Below are 22,222 nucleotides of genomic sequence, written 5' to 3'. Positions count from 1 at the left end.
CAACCCCAACAAATGTTGGAGGTCAGGGCTTTTGGGGGACTGTGGAAAAAAGTTATATCTCTGTCTGAACTTTCGTTCTTTATTCGATTGTGATTTGTTAAGACTGAAATTTTTTGCCGTCTGTTTTGGGCGATCGTACAAGCACGTACAGTCAATGTTGCTAGCGATGTTTTTGTTAATTTAAAATAACACAAAATAAATCGACGCAACATAACGGTTTTTTAGTTTACCTTTTCTTGGAACAATGCCCCCTAGTACTGTTTTCCACTAGTCAACAGAATTCCTAAGTTTTCGTGTGTTTGTCACAGCTGCCAATCTACGAAAGCTGACACCGACGTGGGTGGTGCTGCAGTAGGTATTACGCAGTAGTCCGCTTAGTGCTTTACCGTGATTTGTGGCCTTAATTTAATTTTATATCACTATAATTGCTACGAATATGTACCACACGTGAACATGAACTTCGTTTCAACGTTCTGTCACGAAATCTCGTTACTCCCATGCGTAATTTCCTATACAGCAAGTGGTCATAATGCTGCAAATTTTGTCACCACTGGCAATATGGATTTCTCGACTTCATTTGGAAATAAGGATTTATCGATTTCTTTAATCGTCTTCGTTGACAAGAATGGCGTTTATTCCATTGATAATGGGCCTAAGGAAACTTAGAGACTTCAGCAGCACGTCTTTCCTATTTTTACAAAAATGGTGTTGGCGACAATATTGATGACCATTGTTTTCACGCTTGGCTCCGTTGTTAGGGAGGTACTGCTTTGCATGCGGTGTGTTTCACATTTAAGTGCTGTACTTATTTCCGTGTATTCAGTGAATTATATCAGTGACGACAGTGCACAAGTTGTTGTTTTCGTGAAAATTAGGTTTCTTTACCTGTGCATGCACAACAGGTATCTGTTAATCTATCAGGCAGTCCTCCTGAAACAGTTTTTTTTATCTGAGATAGGTTACAAGATTTGAAAAAAAATTTAATACTAGTAGTACTACTTTCACTGTCATGTAGAGCTTTCCTTACTAGTGTAAAACTATTTTAGTAGGTATTTTAATTAGTTATTTCCAGGATAGTGGTGGGTTATTCACATAAATCTCGTGCACAGAATTCATCAGAAAAACGTGAATGAGATAAAAATTTGGTAAAGAGCTACAGAAAATAAAAAAAAATCAACAGGCAGCTACTGTGTCGAATGTAAGAATCCTTTCAAAGTCAGCAAAAACTGAAACTTGTTCCGTTTGAGGAAGGAGAGGTAAGCAAACAAAAGTCTGATTCTGATGGATATAGTGACTGTGACTGGACCCATGTGATCCTGGGCAATGGCCATATCCATTTAATAGGGACAGAAGTGGTGGAATGGGCTTTTCAGATATTGACCTCCGAGTAGCTCAAGGGTTTGTAGACAAAGTAGAAAATTTACTAAGCATCACTTTGTGTTCCAAATTCTCTAACAATAAAATTCACGTAAAAATAGATGTTGGCCATGCTTATTATTTCAGAGTGATCCCAAAAGCCTATTAAACCTAGGTTAGCTAAACTAGACGAAGGATTAGACTACAGGAAAACAACTTGGAAAGAACTATACTCTATTTGTTATACCGGAGCCAAGGTAGCCCCTGATGGCCGGCAACCCATATAACACCCCAGAGTACGAGGTTGTCTATGCCCAAAGGCGTACCCAAAAGCTCCATGGAAAACACCCGCTGTTTAAACACAAGATAATGGAAACAAACCTTCCGAGCACTACTTCCTGCAGGGGAAGTTCGAGCCACGCACTGCGGAAGTATCACTACGCCGAAATCTGACTTGCTGGAGACAGCTATTTACGGGCTACAACCAGGCCCGAAGTTCAGTTCACGCCAGATGCCGACCTCGTGTACTGCAACCGTCAAAGATTACGTCTTTGTCTCGGAATTGGACTGTTACTAGTGTGTGTGTGTGTGTGTGTGTGTGTGTGTGTGTGTGTGTGTGTGTGTGTGTGTGTGTGTGTTACCACGAACCTTTGTGGAAAATAAGAAGTGAACTTTTGTTTGCCTCAATTAGAAGTCTTTTTTAGTTATTGTTACCCTTCGTTTGTATTTTCAGTCATCAACCTTGTGAAATTAAACCAAAAAAAGTTTTGTTGTGAAAAATTGCAAATTGTCAGTCACACCACTATTCTTCCTGGTCACGAGAATAATTTGTTGCATAAAATTAATTGTTTAGCATTGAGATGCTGTACAGAATTCTTAGTAGGTAGCAGTGTGCATTTGACGTTCCAGAAAGAGACATTTTTGCATGATCAGCTAAAAAGAATTTTAGATGTTATTATTTTTTTTGCGATATGAAATTTTCCTTGTGAGGAGAGCCGGATAATGGAAACTTCTTGCGGTTAATTGAGATATTGGCTAAATATTGTCTATTTTTAGAAGACTATGTAATTTATGTTAAAAGATGTTAAGATAAACCTGAAAAGATAGCGCACTGTTTATCTTGGAGAGCATAGAATGAGCTTTTATCTTTGTATGGCGATCTTAGATGCCTCTCCAGATATATGTAAGAGCGAAGAGAATATTCGGATTTTAAGATATGTTTTAACAAAGAGGAAAATATATGGTAAATTGATGAGAAGTTACTAGAATATATACTATAAATTACAGAGAGCAATAATCAGTCGTCCTTTTTTTAGATTTTATTACACAAATCTAGATTTCGGATGGAGGCTAGCCATTGTCAACGCACTATTTTCTATTCTCGATGCAAGTAAGTCCCTATTGTTCGGGCGTCAGTCACATTTCTTTGAATGCCGGAGTATTCAAAGAAATGTGACTGACGTCCGAACAACAGGGACGTACATCCATTGAGAATAGAAAATAGTGCATTGAGACTGGCTAGCCACTAGCTGACGACTGATTGTTTCACTCTACAGTTTATAAGCCACATAACAGAGTGCACCCACTTTCCGAATGGAAGGTAACCTGACGAGTTACTGGAATATTTTGATTTACATAAAAAGACAGCTGATGCATCTGCTAATGTTATCATAGGTAATTTAACGGGCATGAAATTGATATGCTCCACTGTCGTGGTCAGTGGTTTAACAATGGGTCAAATATGGCTGGACGAAGAAAAGATAAGCAAGAAAAAAATTATAGAAAATTATTCCCTGCAACAGTTTCCCCTCGTGCAGCTCATACTCTGGACTTAGTACTATTATACGCTATAAGAAGTAATGAAGTAGTATACACATTCTTCAGCCATCTGAAGCAGCTGCACAAATTTTTCAGTGCAGACCCACAGGGATGGGGAGGGTTATTATTACGAACTGGCGTCTGATGTCTTCATGACCTGTCTGAAACAAGATGAAGCGCTAGAAACAAGGCAATGAAACTTTTGGCAGAAAAATTGCCAGAAGTAATAAAAACTTTAAAACACAAAAAAAATCAAAGCACTTCTTCTCGTGACGGAGTAGGAGAAGTAAACGGGCTGGTCTATTATTTCTTCATGTTTGAAACACTAGTTCTCTTGAATATTTGGAGCGACAAAAGGCCATATCAGTGTGATAAGTTTGATTCTGCAGTCAAAAGATATTTCACTTGATACTTAAATGAAAAATATAAAAGCTCTTACGTTTACCATAGGTAAAGATGTCAGAGCTCTCTGGCCTTAATTACTATGCAAGCTAAAAAGATGGCTACTGAATTTAGGATTGAGGAAATTTTTTTCAAAAAAGAGAGAAGGGAAATGTAAGGTTTTCTTGATGAATTTGATTGTGGCAGTAATGGAGTACCTGACACACTCTCAGATGAAACAGTTCCAATAAAAGACTTTTGACGCAGTCATAGACAGGATTGTTTCCCAGATGGATTCTCGGTATAAAGAAATGAGAAATATTTTGAAGCCACTGTCAGAATAAATAAAACTTTGTATGAGAGTGATACGATTAAGACTTTAATCAGAACTTATCCTGATTATGTGAGTGATAATCTCATCAGAGAAATATAAATGTTTTGTTTAGTGAATGTAACTACTTTTTCGGATTTGCCAAAGACAACAGAAAACAAAGGGCTTCCATTTCTTTTCCTAAAAGAAATTTATAAATTAGAGTTAGTATCTGTGTTTTCTAAACTCTACGTTGGACTTAGATTTTCATTATTCCGCCAGAGACTGTTGCTTCAGCTTTGGGACAATTTAGTAAATTAGCGTTAATCAAAAATCACTTATCAGCTTTAGGACAACAGAAACTTAGTCATCTAGCACCGATACCAATAGAGCATGCAATAAAACATTAACTTGCTTTTAAAATCAGCTTCACAGATATAGTGGATAACTTCATCATCTGCAAGAATGGAAGATTCAGTGTTCCACGTACAGTTTTGCGAAATTGTTCAGCTGACGCGATTAGTGCCAACCAGACCGTTTAAATCAAAGCAACGAATTACGCTGCAAAGGTTTGTAAGTATAAGTTAGGTTTAATTCTTTTGGTATCCATTATTATTATTATTATTTCTTTACTTTCTCAGACTTTTTAGAAGTCTGGTTAAGAATGGAGTGACGCGGACCTTTAACAAGTGTCACTTCCTTTTTGCTGTACGGTACATGTTATATTGCATTTAGGAACTTTCGGGTAATTGAACATGTATCAATAATTACGGATTTCTGTAATTGTATATATATGTTTGGATGTAGCTGTATTGCATTGATGTATTGGTGGATATTGTGTGGTATGACTCCTGTAGTTGATAGTATAATTGGTATGATGTCAACTTTATCCTGATGCCACATGTCTTTGACTTCCTCTGCCAGTTGGATGTATTTTTCAATTTTTTCTCCTGTTTTCTTTTGTATATTTGTTGTATTGGGTATGGATATTTCGATTAATTGTGTTAATTTCTTCTTTTTATTGGTGAGTATGATGTCAGGTTTGTTATGTGGCGTTGTTTTATCTGTTATAATGGTTCTGTTCCAGTATAATTTGTATTCATCATTCTCCAGTACATTTTGTGGTGCATACTTGTATGTAGGAACGTGTTGTTTTATAAGTTTATGTTGTAAGGCAAGCTGTTGATGTATTATTTTTGCGACATTGTCATGTCTTCTGGGGTATTCTGTATTTGCTAGTATTGTACATCCGCTTGTGATGTGATCTACTGTTTCTATTTGTTGTTTACAAAGTCTGCATTTATCTGTTGTGGTATTGGGATCTTTAATAATATGCTTGCTGTAATACCTGGTGTTTATTGTTTGATCCTGTATTGCAATCATGAATCCTTCTGTCTCACTGTATATATTGCCTTTTCTTAGCCATGTGTTGGATGCGTCTTGATCGATGTGTGGCTGTGTTAGATGATACGGGTGCTTGCCATGTAGTGTTTTCTTTTTCCAATTTACTTTCTTCGTATTTGTTGATGTTATGTGATCTAAAGGGTTGTAGAAGTGGTTATGAAGTTGCAGTGGTGTAGCCGATGTATTTATATGAGTGATTGCCTTGTGTATTTTGCTAGTTTCTGCTCGTTCTAGAAAGAATTTTCTTAAATTGTCTACCTGTCCATAGTGTAGTTTTTTTATGTCGATAAATCCCCTTCCTCCTTCCTTTCTGCTTAATGTGAATCTTTCTGTTGCTGAATGTATGTGATGTATTCTATATTTGTGGCATTGTGAGCGTGTAAGTGTATTGAGTGCTTCTAGGTCTGTGTTACTCCATTTCACTACTCCAAATGAGTAGGTCAATATTGGTATGGCATAAGTATTTATAGCTTTTGTCTTGTTTCTTGCTGTCAATTCTGTTTTCAGTATTTTTGTTAGTCTTTGTCTATATTTTTCTTTTAGTTCTTCTTTAATATTTGTATTATCTATTCCTATTTTTTGTCTGTATCCTAGATATTTATAGACATCTGTTTTTTCCATCGCTTCTATGCAGTCGCTGTGGTTAACCAATATGTAATCTTCTTGTTTAGTGTGTTTTCCCTTGACTATGCTATTTTTCTTACATTTGTCTGTTCCAAACGCCATACTTATATCATTGCTGAATACTTCTGTTATCTTTAGTAATTGGTTGAGTTGTTGATTTGTTGCTGCCAGTAGTTTTAGATCATCCATGTATAGCAAATGTGTGATTTTGTGTGGGTATGTTCCAGTAATATTGTATCCATAATTTGTATTATTTAGCATGTTGGATAGTGGGTTCAGAGCAAGGCAGAACCAGAAAGGACTTAATGAGTCTCCTTGGTATATTCCACGCTTAATCTGTATTGGCTGTGATGTGATATTATCTGAATTTGTTTGGATATTAAGTGTGGTTTTCCAGTTTTTCATTACTATGTTTAGGAACTGTATCAATTTAGGATCTACTTTGTATATTTCCAATATTTGTAGTAACCATGAGTGGGGTACACTATCAAAAGCTTTTTGGTAATCAATGTATGCGTAGTGTAGAGACCTTTGTTTAGTTTTAGCTTGATATGTCACCTCTGCATCTATTATCAGTTGCTCTTTACATCCTCGTGCTCCTTTGCAGCAGCCTTTTTGTTCTTCATTTATAATTTTGTTCTGTGTTGTATGTGTCATTAATTTCTGTGTAATGATTGAAGTTAATATTTTGTAGATTGTTGGTAGGCATGTTATGGGGCGATAGTTAGCTGGGTTTGCTGTGTCTGCTTGATCTTTAGGTTTCAGATAAGTTATTCCATGTGTAAGTGTATCAGGGAATATGTATGGGTCTGCAATGTAACTGTTAAATAATTTAGTTAGATGTGAATGTGTTGAGGTGAACTTCTTTAGCCAGAAATTTGCTATTTTATCATTTCCAGGGGCTTTCCAATTGTGCGTAGAATTAATTGCTCGGGTGACTTCATGTTGCAAAATTATCACTTCAGGCATTTGTGGTTTCATCTTGTATGTATCTGTTTCTGCTTGTATCCACCGTGCATGCCTGTTATGTTGTACCGGGTTTGACCATATGCTGCTCCAGAAGTGTTCCATGTCTCTTATGTTTGGTGGATTGTCTATTTTTATGTGTGTGTTATCTATTGTCTGGTAAAATTTCTTTTGGTTTGTGTTGAATGTTTGGTTTTGTTTCCTTCTATTTTCACTTTTTTTGTATCTTCTAAGTCGTTTCGCCAAAGCTTGTAATTTTTGCTTCTTTTCATCTAATATTATTATTATTATTATTATTATTATTATTATCATTAGTGTGTGTACTAGTATTTCTAACTATTGAAATATCGTACATTGAACTAATAGATAAACTATTGACTGTAAATCTTGCAGGCAGCATTTATTTACAGCTGTCGTGCAAGACAACGTACTGAAGAATCAATGTTTGTGATAATTAACTCCTATGGAACAGGAAGGCTTGGGAGGCTTCACAAAAGTTTGTCTAGGGGCCCATGAAATCTATGCACAGTTCTCATTAAGACAGACACTTTAGAACCTCTGTTACCTGACATTTTTTCTTGCTTTGGTCCACAGTATCACCTCTCAAAATTCAGAAAGCAGAGGCTTACAGTAGAAAATTTATTTGTTGGTGTCTAAGATGAAGAAGTGCTCGTAACTCTTATGGTATTTGTTTTAAGGCCCATGTTTACTGAGACTTTTTTGCTTTTAGTATCACACACTTTCAACTGTGTGCGTTTAGCCATTAATTGTGTTACATCCTGTAGTTGCATTGGTGAAATTTCTTGCATAGAAAATATGTCGTGCTGCATGGGAACAAGTACTTTCCCCCTCCTCTCCCTCTTCCCCCTCCCCCCCCACACATACATACATATACATACACTGCTAAAATCTGCATACTTCGTCTAAGCAATTTTAAGACACACTGAATAGTTATTTTACTAACAATAATGACAAGACACCTGCTGCGCGCAATGCTGTTGCTGTGACCAGACGACTTTAATTCTCTCTGCTGGTATTTCACTGACCTATACTAAAATGTCGCAGTGTAAACGCTTTGTTTGAGCGTTGGCTGTTCCCGCGATTTTTATAGCTACAGTGTTCATGCCAGTGAAAGTGATAGGACACATCGTGTTGTTGTTTAATACCTTTACCTAAAATGGTTTTAGCACTCTGAAATTGCGTCGAGACTGTGGATCCACACAGAACTTAACGGAATTCCATCTTTTTTAGAGACGCTGTTCTTGGTATAACGTTTCTGCATTTTATGTTCCCTTTACTTGGGCCATTTTCAATTATTATGCTTCTCAAATAGAAAGGACCATTAACTATAACTTTTAGTCGTTGCCCGCTACTTCGAATGTGTCGGGTCCCAATTTCGATCCCAGCCAGTGCCTACATTCTGAATGAAGATTAACAGCTACGTTGGCCAAAGACTTCCATTTGAAGGAGTCGCCCTCACTCTGCGAACTGCCTTGTCAAGGAGAGGGCGAACGAGCAGGCTTAAACTCAAGACACCTTCTTATTTGGGTATAAAATCGCAAACTTCCGCGTAAGAGAGAAATCAGTTTAATGTTCATAACGTGTGAATCGTAAGCCCTAAACACTTTAATTACTCCGAAACAAGTAATTGGATTTTAAAGAGTGTTGCGCCGCTAAATCTGTCTCTTTTAGAGCCACGACACTACAGGCAAAAATTATCATATTTTCATTTGAAAAAGCGAAGTTTATATTTGTAAATAAAACAGCTGTGAAAAGAGATCATGCGTCATTTAGTGAGGATGTTTCTACAGTTCATTTGGGTAAAAATAGACATCTTAAATGGTTCTACATATATTAAAGGTGAACTGCCTAACTGAATCACATGTATTTATAAAAATCTGGCAGTGTCACATAGATGCTGAAAAAGTTTCGTTTCCCCTTCTCGAATAGCTGCTCTGAAATGTCTGCGTTCATGATTTCTTTCAAATCATTTTGATTGCGTATGTTTTCTGTCCATCTAGTCTTCCTCATCGTTTTAAACGGCATATTTTCATCTAAGCGCATTCTGTCATCAACAGTGTCCAGTCTCCACATCCAAACTGCAACACACGCCAAATGACCGCCCTGTATTTTTCTTCCTCTGCTGTACTAAAAAAGTTGTTCACCTTCACTAACAGGTGCCTTCTTTCACTGACTGCAAGTTTTGTTTCAACAGTTGGTTTTCCGTTTTTCTAGCAGCACCTGCAGTCTTCTGCAATGAAGGTTCCCGAAAGGGGGAAAAAAGATAAATCTTTTCTGTTTTATTTCTTTTAATTTTGAGTTTAGGTGTCCTCCTCTTATTTTATTTGCTTGATGTTCATTATTTTAATATGAATTTTAAGTATGAAATTACAGAACTGATGTCACTTCAGATAGTATACTCTGCGCTTACTTTTACCATCAGGTGCTCTAAACCAGAAAGCCCAACTTGTCTATAGCTCGCAACGAATTAGCTGCTTCACAGTCTGTAGCATTATAGCGTTCTACTTAACACGATTGCCTGTTTGACATCAGCAAGGAAAATACTGCGACGAGGTAATAAAATCTGTTTGCAAATACTGCTCACTGTTTGAATTTAAGTGGAGACGGACGTATCAAAGATCTTGTCTAACAATTTAAGAAACGTTATAAATTGACTCTACTGCTCCTTACGTCTCAGGGTTGAATATCGCTGACTAAATATGCGGCCATCAGCAAATTTCCTGATCTCATGGCTGAAGATACAACAATACCGGACTACGCTTCCTTGAGGAACGATTTCCGCTGCTCGCTAGAGGGAATCTTATTACTGTTAAACGCTGCTAGAGAGACGCTCAATATGGCACGCTAATGTAATTCTGGGGGCGATACAGCTGTGCCATCCCTTGGTTCGTTTAAATGCAAATTGTATTCTTAAGAGAATATGGATCGAGCATTTGAGGCAAGATTGGGAAGCAGCCAAGAATTAATGTGGAGAACGACTTAAGGCGCCTAAAAGCCACTCGAGAACAGTTGTAACGATCGTACTTACCTAGGACTGAGACTCGTATCACGTATTTTACACAAATTAGCAGCTTCTTGGTCTGTCTGCTTCTTCCCCAAAGCACCTCAAACTCTGCTCCATATTTGAAGCTTGCGATAAATATGTGACTTCCGACTAATGCTACCCTCTTCTGAACCCCGTAAGTAGCAAAAAGGAACAAGAACACAAGCACCACTTGAGCTGTGAAATGCATGAGTGTGAGGCAAATAACCAAAGCCAGTTTTTTGTTATTTTCGGCAGACAGGAAATAAGAAGATAAGATTAATAATTTGCTCCCACCTGAAAATTGTATCGAAGCCTGTAACATTTAACATGCAACATGTAACATTTTAGCATACACATTGTGATCGTTATAGTATGTAATGACAAAATGGGGTAATGGTGTGTGCTCCCCCCCCCCCCCTTTTCAAAAGAAGCTGGAAGAAGAAACTAAGGAATGAAAAGCAACAACAGGCTGTGTAGGAAAACATGAATGGGAAACCTGTATTTGACTGCTTTACTGAGCAGCCAAAAATAAGAAAACTAATACCAAAAGCGAAGAGAAAATACCACAATACCGGAGGTATTGGATCTCCACAGCATTTTTAATGATGTCTGTGACGAAGATTACAGTGACCGGTTTACTGACGTGCTGAAAATTACTACCTACGATAGCAAGTTTACGGACGTAGTGAAAATACTACCTACTCGTAGTAATGAGCTTATGAATGAAGTTATGATGCATCTGTGGAGAGGTAGATAAAGACAAACAATTCTGATACACGTTTGTTGTGTCCTCTGCCTGCAATCAAGCTGTATGTACTGGAAAAGATATATCAAGACCCCGTTTGTGTTGATTGCTTATCCAAGAAATGAACAATGTAAAAACTGGTAAAATGTGAAAATAAAGGAGATTACACATTTAATGTTAGTCTTTAAACACATTTCAGTACTATAATTTACTAACAAATTGACAGATAATTTAAGTAGGAATTATTTTCACTCATATTACATTAGCACGCGTGCAACAGCAAGCGCTACCAACATGTTCCAACATGCTACGCATAAAAACAGGATTTTTCCGGGGCTCGTACCTCGGGTTCTGTTGGTGATAGAAACTTAGGGTGAAATGTTTTGGACAGTCCTTATGTTAGGGACAATTTATATACCGAACTGACGGATCGTCTTACTGTAACTATCCTGCAGTATAGAGCCAACCTCTGAATATTACGCATTTCGTCCAGAAGGGTCGTCTTACTGTAACTACCCTGCAGTACAGGGCCAAAATTTGAATATTAAGCATTTCGTCCATCTTAGGCAAATGAAGCAAATCGGATGGTTCCTTTACATTAGATGTGATTTACGGTGCGCCTTAAGGGGATTGTGGCGATACAATTTGGTTCATGGGCTGTTCCTGAGGAGATCCGAAAAAATCATTTTTCACTAAATTTTCGTCGTCAGCAGTGGATATCTAAATAACTAACCACTGCAAATTGCTCAAATTATAAAGGCATATTCTCTAAGCATTTATCTTGAAGTGATATTTTTCTGCTACAAAAAAATCTTGTCGATAAACGTCCGCGAAACATGGTTTTTGGGTACCAAAACCATGCCGCGGATTCCAAGACGGCTATGCGAAGCCAACGGTTGAAATTTTTACGATATATTTCTAAGATCCAGATCTCGAAAAAACTTGAAAATTTTCTTGACATCTTTATCCGTTTCGGAGATAACGAGGTTCAAACTTACCTTACTTGTACACGTAAAATCTGGTGTGAGTCGGAAACGTAGTTTATAAAGTGCCGTAACACGGAGAAATGTGCTGTAAAGTACCAGCATTGTCATCAGAAAGGTTCTGGAAACCCCCTGTTGTGGTAATGGAGCACACGAAAAAATTTTGTGCACCTAAATTCCGGTCTGAGGTGTTAATCAGTTTTTGCGATATTTCAGTTTCATGTAAATAAACCATCAAAGTTTTACTGACGCGTAAAGTGCTTTTCACATGGGTGTCATGCCCTGCTGTAGCAGGGAAAAGAAGGGAACTAGCGATAAAAGGCGAATATGCTCCTGTTTAAATGACGCTGATTGAAAACTAGGATACCAGCTCCTTCATTCTACCTTCCTCAGTACCTTTACAATTTTTCCAAAAAATTTTGGCATGTGAGCATATTGGCGCTTTTTATCCTGAGAGAGAAGGAGGAGGGAAAGACCCGGAAAAGTAATAAATATTGGAAGATAGTAGATAGTGGTAGTGTTACAGAAAGAGCGAAGAAGAGAATGACAGTATGGGGGAAAGAGAGGGATACAATGTGAGTGGAACATAGTTGACACAGAGTTGTCCTAGCAATAGACTGAAGGACACATTGCCAGTGGGAGAGGAATAAAGAGGGGGACAAAGCGGAAGTGGATGAGAGCCAGTGAATATAAGAGACAGTCTACGGCACTGACAACGAGGAAGAGAGAGATGGTGACAGTGAGACGAGACAGCAGTAGTGGGAAGGAATGAATGAGATAGAAGCAGTAAGAGAGAAGGGAAACAATGATAGAGAGAGGAGACGGTAGTAGTGGGACAGAACGAAGGAGACTGTGGCTGTGAGACAGGTGACAGTGACAGGTAGAGAGACAAAAGAGATAATGAGAGTGAGTTGGGCTGAATCAATGAGTAAGAATGAGAAAGCCGGCCGTTGTGGCCGAGCGGTTCTATGCGCTTCAGTCCGGAACCGCGCTCTGCTACGGTCGCAGGTTCGAATCCTGCCTCAGCCATGGATGTGTGTGATGTCCTTAGGTTAGTTAGGTTTAAGTAGTTCTAATTCTAGGGGACTGATGACCTCAGATGTTAAGTCCCATAGTGCTTAGAGCCATTTGAACCATTTGAGAATGGGAAAGTGAGAGTGGATGGGTATGAGAGACTTACCGCTTTGGTGTAATGGGCTTGACCGAGTTACAGTTTGGGGAGGTTGTGGAAGTGAGAGGTGAGTTGCGTATTAAAAATAGCGTGAATATATTCGCATGCCACAATTTTTGGGATGCTTTTTAAAGGAGCTTGAGGAAGGTAGAATGAGGCACCAGGTATCTCACTTTTCAGACAGAGTCTTTTAAACAGAGGCATATTCGCCTTTTTTGTGGTCCAATAGGAGTGTTTTTCCGCAGATTTAATGTAAGCTTCCCATCTCAAGCACGCGATTCCCAACCACTGCGGGTGACGAATCGTATTTAGTTGCCTCTTTGTGATATTTGGAGTCAAACTTCACTATGCTGTTTTTTACATTTGAATTGTTTTAGTACAGGAAAAGTAGAGAAAATTCCATAACGATATATAGTTCATCTTAGGTTACGTATTATGAATATGTCAAAAAAATCGTTTTTGTTTCTGTGCCCACTATTCCCCGGAAGTGGGTAATACCCTGTACAATTTTGCTTGTATACCCGTAAGTCTTCGTCTTCTTTGTCTGTTCCTCTACTTTTGTCTCTCTCCCGCTCCTAACAGCCAGCGTCAGGTTAACTACCCTTAGCTGCCTTAGCAGATGACGCACCAACCTGTCACTTTTGCTCATAAGCCTCTTCCATAGACTTCGCTCCTCGACTATTCTTCTTAGTACTTGTCCTCTCCGTGCGTTTCGGACATGTCCGAAGGAACAGATAGTACCCGAACTCTTACGGGAATAGGAGGTAAAGCCGTGAGTAATGGGTATGAATATAGTGCGGGACAATAAGTTGCGAATGTGCGTCTCACGGGAGGCATGCCATAAATAATTCCCTGCAGTCGCACTATCATCTGCGTCCTTGGTGGCTCAGATGTATAGAGCGTCTGCCATGTAAGCAGGCGATCCCGGGTTCGAGTCCCGGTCGCGGCATACATTTTCAACTGTCCCCGTTGACTTATATCAACGCCTGTGTGCAGATAAGGGTATTCATTTCATTGTAATTTCATTCTAACGCTCTGCATGGTCACCGATGGTATCTGCTCTTTCGGACAAAAAAGTGTTCAAATGTGTGTGAAATCTTATGGGACTTAACTGCTAAGGTCATCAGTCCCTAAGCTTACACACTTCTTAACCTAAACTATCCTAAGGAGAAATAGACACACCCATGCTCGAAGGAGGACTCTGACGTCTGCCGGGACCAGCCACACAGTCCATGACTGCAACGCCTGAGACCGCTCGGCTAATCTCGCGCGGCTCTTTCGGACATGCCCGAAAGAACAGATACAAGGCGCAGAGGCCATTTGACCATCTTCTTCTGTTTGGATGCACTCTTACGGGTTTCGAGTCCCGGTCGCGGCAGGTATTTTCAACGCCTGTATGCAGCTAAGGATATTTACACTCCTGGAAATGGAAAAAAGAACACATTGACACCGGTGTGTCAGACCCACCATACTTGCTCCGGACACTGCGAGAGGGCTGTACAAGCAATGATCACACGCACGGCACAGCGGATACACCAGGAACCGCGGTGTTGGCCGTCGAATGGCGCTAGCTGCGCAGCATTCGTGCACCGCCGCCGTCAGTGTCAGCCAGTTTGCCGTGGCATACGGAGCTCCATCGCAGTCTTTAACACTGGTAGCATGCCGCGACAGCGTGGACGTGAACCGTATGTGCAGTTGACGGACTTTGAGCGAGGGCGTATAGTGGGCATGCGGGAGGCCGGGTGGACGTACCGCCGAATTGCTCAACACGTGGGGCGTGAGGTCTCCAAAGTACATCGATGTTGTCGCCAGTGGTCGGCGGAAGGTGCACGTGCCCGTCGACCTGGGACCGGACCGCAACGACGCACGGATGCACGCCAAGACCGTAGGATCCTACGCAGTGCCGTAGGGGACCGCACCGCCACTTCCCAGCAAATTAGGGACACTGTTGCTCCTGGGGTATCGGCGAGGACCATTCGCAACCGTCTCCATGAAGCTGGGCTACGGTCCCGCACACCGTTAGGCCGTCTTCCGCTCACGCCCCAACATCGTGCAGCCCGCCTCCAGTGGTGTCGCGACAGGCGTGAATGGAGGGACGAATGGAGACGTGTCGTCTTCAGCGATGAGAGTCGCTTCTGCCTTGGTGCCAATGATGGTCGTATGCGTGTTTGGCGCCGTGCAGGTGAGCGCCACAATCAGGACTGCATACGACCGAGGCACACAGGGCCAACACCCGGCATCATGGTGTGGGGAGCGATCTCCTACACTGGCCGTACACCACTGGTGATCGTCGAGGGGACACTGAATAGTGCACGGTACATCCAAACCGTCATCGAACCCATCGTTCTACCATTCCTAGACCGGAAAGGGAACTTGCTGTTCCAACAGGACAATGCACGTTCGCATGTATCCCGTGCCACACAACGTGCTCTAGAAGGTGTAAGTCAACTACCCTGGCCAGCAAGATCTCCGGATCTGTCCCCCATTGAGCATGTTTGGGACTGGATGAAGCGTCGTCTCACGCGGTCTGCACGTCCAGCACGAACGCTGGTCCAACTGTGGCGCCAGGTGGAAATGGCATGGCAAGCCGTTCCACAGGACTACATCCAGCATCTCTACGCTCGTCTCCATGGGAGAATAGCAGCCTGCATTGCTGCGAAAGGTGGATATACACTGTACTAGTGCCGACATTGTGCATGCTCTGTTGCCTGTGTATATGTGCCTGTGGTTCTGTCAGTGTGATCATGTGATGTATCTGACCCCAGGAATGTGTCAATAAAGTTTCCCCTTCCTGGGACAATGAATTCACGGTGTTCTTATTTCAATTTCCAGGAGTGTATGTTCTCACCAGCCCGGTACTCCACGAGCATGTGGTGCCCTAACAGCTTCCTTCATGACAAACGCCGTACTTCCCAGAGATCAGTGTACACAACATATTGATTTTTAGTTTTAAAAATGAATGCAATTAGTTTTCCTCCTTTTCTATGTTGCTTTATTATAATTTCTATTTATACGTTTCTTTAAATACGAGGGTAATCCCAAAAGTAAGGTCTCCTATTTTTTATAAGTACATAGGTCCGTTTGTTTCTACAATGGCTTACATCAGTTTACAGCTTGAACATTCAGCTATTTTTTGACATAATCACCATTTCTGTCGATGCATTTTTGTGGATGCTGTGGCAGTTTTTGTATACCCATGTCATACCAGCTCGCCGCCATGCTGTTCAGAAAGTTATGAACCTCTTCGGAGCTGAATCGCTGGGACCACAATTAACGTTGACAGGTACTGTGAGACTATGAAAAAACTCAAACGGGCAATTCAGAACCAGAGAAGAGGAAAGTTGAGCAAGGGCGTACACATTCTCCATGACAACGCTCGCCCACACATCGCTCGGCAAACCGTTTCTCTCCTGCAACAGTTTCAATGGAACATAATCACCCACCCACTCTATAGTGCTGACTTGGCGCCCAGTGACTGTCACCTATTCCCTAGGTTAAAAGAACATTTGGCCGGAAAGCGATCCAGCTCCGACGACGAGGTGAAAGAAGAGGTTCATAACTTTGTGAACAGCATGGCGGCGAGCTGGTATGACATGGGCATACAAAAACTGCCACACCATCAACAAAAATGCATCGTCAGAAATGGTGATTATGTCGAAAAATAGCTAAATGTTTAAGCTGTAAACTGATGTAAACCATTGCAGAAATAAACAGATCTATGTACTTATAAAAAATAGGAGACCTTACTTTTGGGATTACCTTCGTAAGTAATAAGGAACGATTAGTGAAGTGTTTTATATGTATGTGGCCCTGTGTGGTGCTGAAACATGGACGCTGAAAGGAAGAGAACAGAACTGATTATAGCCTTTCGAGATGTGAAACTAAAGAAGAACGAAAGGTGCGAAATGTGAAGTCAGGGATGGTGTCGTATTACAAAAGGTGAACACAGAAAGACAAATACTGGAATCAATTAAGAGGAGGAAAAGGAAAATGGCTAGGAGACTGGGTGAGAGCAGGTTATATACACTCCTGGAAATGGAAAAAAGAACACATTGACACCGGTGTGTCAGACCCACCATACTTGCTCCGGACACTGCGAGAGGGCTGTACAAGCAATGATCACACGCACGGCACAGCGGACACACCAGGAACCGCGGTGTTGGCCGTCGAATGGCGCTAGCTGCGCAGCATTTGTGCACCGCCGCCGTCAGTGTCAGCCAGTTTGCCGTGGCATACGGAGCTCCATCGCAGTCTTTAACACTGGTAGCATGCCGCGACAGCGTGGACGTGAACCGTATGTGCAGTTGACGGACTTTGAGCGAGGGCGTATAGTGGGCATGCGGGAGGCCGGGTGGACGTACCGCCGAATTGCTCAACACGTGCGGCGTGAGGTCTCCACAGTACATCGATGTTGTCGCCAGTGGTCGGCGGAAGGTGCACGTGCCCGTCGGCCTGGGACCGGACCGCAGTGACGCACGGATGCACGCCAAGACCGTAGGATCCTACGCAGTGCCGTAGGGGACCGCACCGCCACTTCCTAGCAAATTAGGGACACTGTTGCTCCTGGGGTATCGGCGAGGACCATTCGCAACCGTCTCCATGAAGCTGGGCTACGGTCCCGCACACCGTTAGGCCGTCTTCCGCTCACGCCCCAACATCGTGCAGCCCGCCTCCAGTGGTGTCGCGACAGGCGTGAATGGAGGGACGAATGGAGACGTGTCGTCTTCAGCGATGAGAGTCGCTTCTGCCTTGGTGCCAATGATGGTCGTATGCGTGTTTGGCGCCGTGCAGGTGAGCGCCACAATCAGGACTGCATACGACCGAGGCACACAGGGCCAACACCCGGCATCATGGTGTGGGGAGCGATCTCCTACACTGGCCGTACACTACTGGTGATCGTCGAGGGGACACTGAATAGTGCACGGTACATCCAAACCGTCATCGAACCCAACGTTCTACCATTCCTAGACCGGCAAGGGAACTTGCTGTTCCAACAGGACAATGCACGTCCGCATGTATCCCGTGCCACCCAACGTGCTCTAGAAGGTGTAAGTCAACTACCCTGGCCAGCAAGATCTCCGGATCTGTCCCCCATTGAGCATGTTTGGGACTGGATGAAGCGTCGTCTCACGCGGTCTGCACGTCCAGCACGAACGCTGGTCCAACTGAGGCGCCAGGTGGAAATGGCATGGCAAGCCGTTCCACAGGACTACATCCAGCATCTCTACGATCGTCTCCATGGGAGAATAGCAGCCTGCATTGCTGCGAAAGGTGGATATACACTGTACTAGTGCCGACATTGTGCATGCTCTGTTGCCTGTGTCTATGTGCCTGTGGTTCTGTCAGTGTGATCATGTGATGTATCTGACCCCAGGAATGTGTCAATAAAGTTTCCCCTTCCTGGGACAATGAATTCACGGTGTTCTTATTTCAATTTCCAGGAGTGTAGTTAAGGATGCTCTAAAAGGAAGGACAAAGAGGAGGACTAGAGGAAGAAAAAGATACTAGATTGCTGAATGAATATTTACTGTGGAGCGAAGTGTGCGTTGCTTTCAAAATTTCCGGCAGATTAAAACCGTATGCTGGCAGACAGCATTAAGCTGCCAGGAAGTTTCAAGATATCAGTTAATTGATGAGCTCAAGGTAAATGCATCATATGCATATGGGAGCTTGTAGAACTGGCAGAAGTAGAATTTAGCGATTATGGACGTGACTCATGTGCAGGGTACACCATCACCACCACCATCATCAATGTACACTACTGGCCATTAAAATTGCCACACCAAAAAGAAATGGAGATGATAAACGGGTATTCGTTGGACAGATATGTTATACTAGAACTGACATGTGATTACATTTTCACGCAATTTGGGTGCACAGATCCTGAGAAATCAGTATCCAGAACAACCACCTCTGGCCGTAATAACGGCCTTGATACGCCTCGGCGTTGAGTCAAACAGAGCTTGGATGCCGTATACAGGTACAGCTGCCCATGCAGCTTCATCACGATACCACAGTTCATCAAGAGTAGTGACTGGCGTACTGTGACGAGCCAGTTGCTCGGCCACCATTGACCAGACGTTTTCAGTTGGTGAGCGATCTGGAGAATGTGCTGGCCAGGGCAGCAGTCGAACATTTACTCTATCCAGAAAGACCCGTACAGGACCTGCAACATGCGGTCGTGCATTATCCTGCTGAAATGTTTCGCAGGGATCAAATGAAGGGTAGACCCACGGGTCGTAACACATCTGAAATGTAACGTCCACGGTTCAAAGTGCCGTCAATGCGAACAAGAGGTGACCGAGACGTGTAACCAATGGCATCCCATACCATCACGCCGAGTGATACGCCAGTATGGCGATGACGAATACACGCTTCCAATGTGCGTTCACAGCGATATCGCCAAACACGGATGCGACCATCATGATGCTGTAAACAGAATCTGGATTCATCCGAAAAAATGACGTCTTGCCATTCGTGCACCCAGGTTCGTCGTCGAGTACACCATGGCAGGCGCTCCTGTCTGTGATGCAGCGTCAAGAGTAACCGCAGCCATGGTCTCCGAGCTGTTAGTTCATGCTGCTGCAAACGTCGTCGAACAGTTTGTGCAAATGGTTGTTTTCTTGCAAACGTCCCCATCTGTTAACTCAGGGATCGAGACGTGGCTGCACGATCCGTTACAGCCATGCGGATAAGATGCCTGTCATCTAACTGCTACTGATACGAGGCCGTTGGGATCCAGCACGGCGTTCCGTATTACCCTCCTGAACCGACCGATTCCATATTCTGCTAACAGTCATTGTATCTTGACCAACGCGAGCAGCAATGTCGCGATACGATAAACTGCAATCGCGATGGGCTACAATACGACCTTTATAAAAGTCGGAAACGTGATGGTACGCATTTCTCCCCCTTACACCAGGCAACGCCCGTCAACTGCTGTTTGTGTATGAGAAATCGGATGGACATTTTCCTCATGTCAGCACGTTGTAGGTGTCGCCACCGGCGCCAACCTTGTGTGAATGTTCCGAAAAGCTAATCATTTGCATATCACAGCATCTTTTTCCTGTCGGCTGAATTTAGCGTCTGTAGCACGTCATCTTCGTGGTGTAGCAATTTTAATGGCCAGTAGTGTATCAATATCATAATGATGTGACTGTGAAGCGCTCCCCCATCCGATCTCATATCTCGTTACCAATACCTTAGCGTGTAATTATCGCAAGATTTGTGATCCCTTTTCCACAATATAGTGCAGTATTGATAACGTGGGGTGTCGGTGACGCACCAGGCTGCTGTTGCTGTTGCTGTTGCTGCTGCTGTTGCTGCTGCTGCAGCTGCTGCTGGTGCTGCAGCTCGTCCTCGGGCACGACGGCGGTGTCGTCGTCGAGCGTGTAGTCCACGGAGCTGAAGGAGATCTGCTGCGCCAGCTCGAAGGCGGCGCCCGCGGCGCTGGCCGTCTGCTCGACGTCCAGGTAGTTCTGCGGCACGAAGCCCTCCTCGCCGCGGTAGTTGCGCGCGCGCAGCCACCCGTCGCCGTCGCCCTCGCCCACCACCTCCAGCTGCTCGTTCTCCACGATGCTCAGCTCGTCTGCATTCTGCGCCTGCGCACGATAACGCCCGACGCAGCGTTCAGAGTCAGCCAACTACTGTGCCACCTTCCAAAGCTGCGGCACAAAATGAAAGCTATTTACATGTCAGAAAAGTATTGTCGCTACATTACCGGTAGAGGCACGTACGCATAGGCTCCAACAAGAGGGTTGCTCCCTCCTGGAATCTTAGGTACTGACAGAATATAGTCCCCCACCGTAACCATACAGGGTGTTATAAAAAGGTACGGCCAAACTTTCAGGGAACATTCCTCAAACACAAAGAAAGAAAATATGTTATGTGGACATGTGTCCGAAACGCTTACTTTCCATGTTAGAGCTCATTTTATTACTTCTCTTCAAATCACATTAATCATGGAATGGAAACACACAGCAACAAAACGTACCAGCGTGACTTCAAACACTTTGTTACAGGAAATGTTCAAAATGTCCTCCGTTAGCGAGGATACATGCATCCACCCTCCGTCGCATGGAATCCCTGATACGCTGATGCAGCCCTGGAGAATGGCGTATTGTATCACAGCCGTCCACAATACGAGCACGAAGAGTCTCTACATTTGGTACCGGGGTTGCGTAGACAAGAGCTTTCAAATGCCCCCATAAATGAAAGTCAAGAGGGTTGAGGTCAGGAGAGCGTGGAGACAATTGAATAGGTCCGCCTCTACCAATCCATCGGTCACCGAATCTGTTGTTGAGAAGCGTACGAACACTTCGACGAAATGTGCAGGAGCTCCATCGTGCATGAACCACAAGTTGTGTCGTACTTATAAAGGCACATGTTCTAGCAGCACAGGTAGAGTATGCCGTATGAAATCATGGCGGTGAATCGAGGAAGTACAGTACATACTGACGAAACTAAAATGAGTTCTAACATGGACATTAAGCGTTTCAGGATACATGTCCACATAACATCTTTTCTTTATTTGTGTGTGAGGAATGTTTCCTGGGCCCGCAGCTCGTGGTCGTGTGGTAGCGTTCTCGCTTCCCGCGCCCGAGTTCCCGGGTTCGATTCCCGGCGGGGTCAGGGATTTTCTCTGCCTCGTGATGGCTGGGTGTTGTGTGATGTCCTTAGGTTAGTTAGGTTTAAGTAGTTCTAAGTTCTAGGGGACTGATGACCATCGATGTTAAGTCCCATAGTGCTCAAAGCCAATGTTTCCTGAAAGTTTGGCCGTACCTTTTTGTAACACCCTGTATAGCCTCCGACCGAGTGATGTGGGAAATTTCAGGATAGTATGGCATTCCTCAACATTTAATAAGGTCAATGCAGAGTTTGTATACTGACTACAGCACCAAGATACGCGTTGACTCATCCAGTAGTACTGCAGCGAAACGAATCACACAAGGTCGTCCTTTATCGCGCAGACTATCATACACTGCCGAAAAAATACACTATGTGATCAAAAATGTCCGGACACATGGCTGAAAATGACTTACAAGTTCGTGCCCCCGCCCCCCCCCCCCCACCCCCACCTTCGGTAATGCTGGAATTCAGTATGATGTTGGCCCACTATTAGCCTTGATGACAGCTTCCACTCTCGCAAGCATACGTTCAATTAGGCGATGGAAGGTTTCTTGGGGAATGCCAGCCCATTCTTCACGGAGTGCTGCGCTGAGGAGAGGTATCGATGTCGGTCGGTGAGGCCTGGCACGAAATCGGCGTTCCAAAACATCCCAAAGATGTTGTATAGCATTCAGATCAGGATTCTAAGCTGCCCAGTCCATTACAGGGATGTTATTGTCGTGTAACCACTCCCCCACAGGCCGTGTGTTATGAACAGGTACTCGATCGTGTTGAAAGATGCAATCGCAAT

At 43.0% G+C, this 22,222-nt stretch overlaps 1 protein-coding gene across 1 annotated transcript in view; it reads right to left on the bottom strand.

The window, feature by feature from the left end:
* Positions 1-22,222, bottom strand: part of LOC126260547 (protein nervous wreck) — a 778,787-nt gene that overhangs the window by 56,038 nt on the left and 700,527 nt on the right. The window contains exon 16 of the mRNA XM_049957881.1: positions 20,090-20,405. Coding sequence (XP_049813838.1) covers positions 20,090-20,405 — 316 coding nt within the window. The remainder of the gene's footprint in view (positions 1-20,089; positions 20,406-22,222) is intronic.

This window comes from Schistocerca nitens, chromosome 5 (assembly GCF_023898315.1).
Source record: "Schistocerca nitens isolate TAMUIC-IGC-003100 chromosome 5, iqSchNite1.1, whole genome shotgun sequence".
Lineage (NCBI taxonomy): Eukaryota > Metazoa > Arthropoda > Insecta > Orthoptera > Acrididae > Schistocerca > Schistocerca nitens.
Note: the sequence above shows the minus strand (reverse complement) of the source record. Positions and strands in the feature narration are given on the sequence as shown.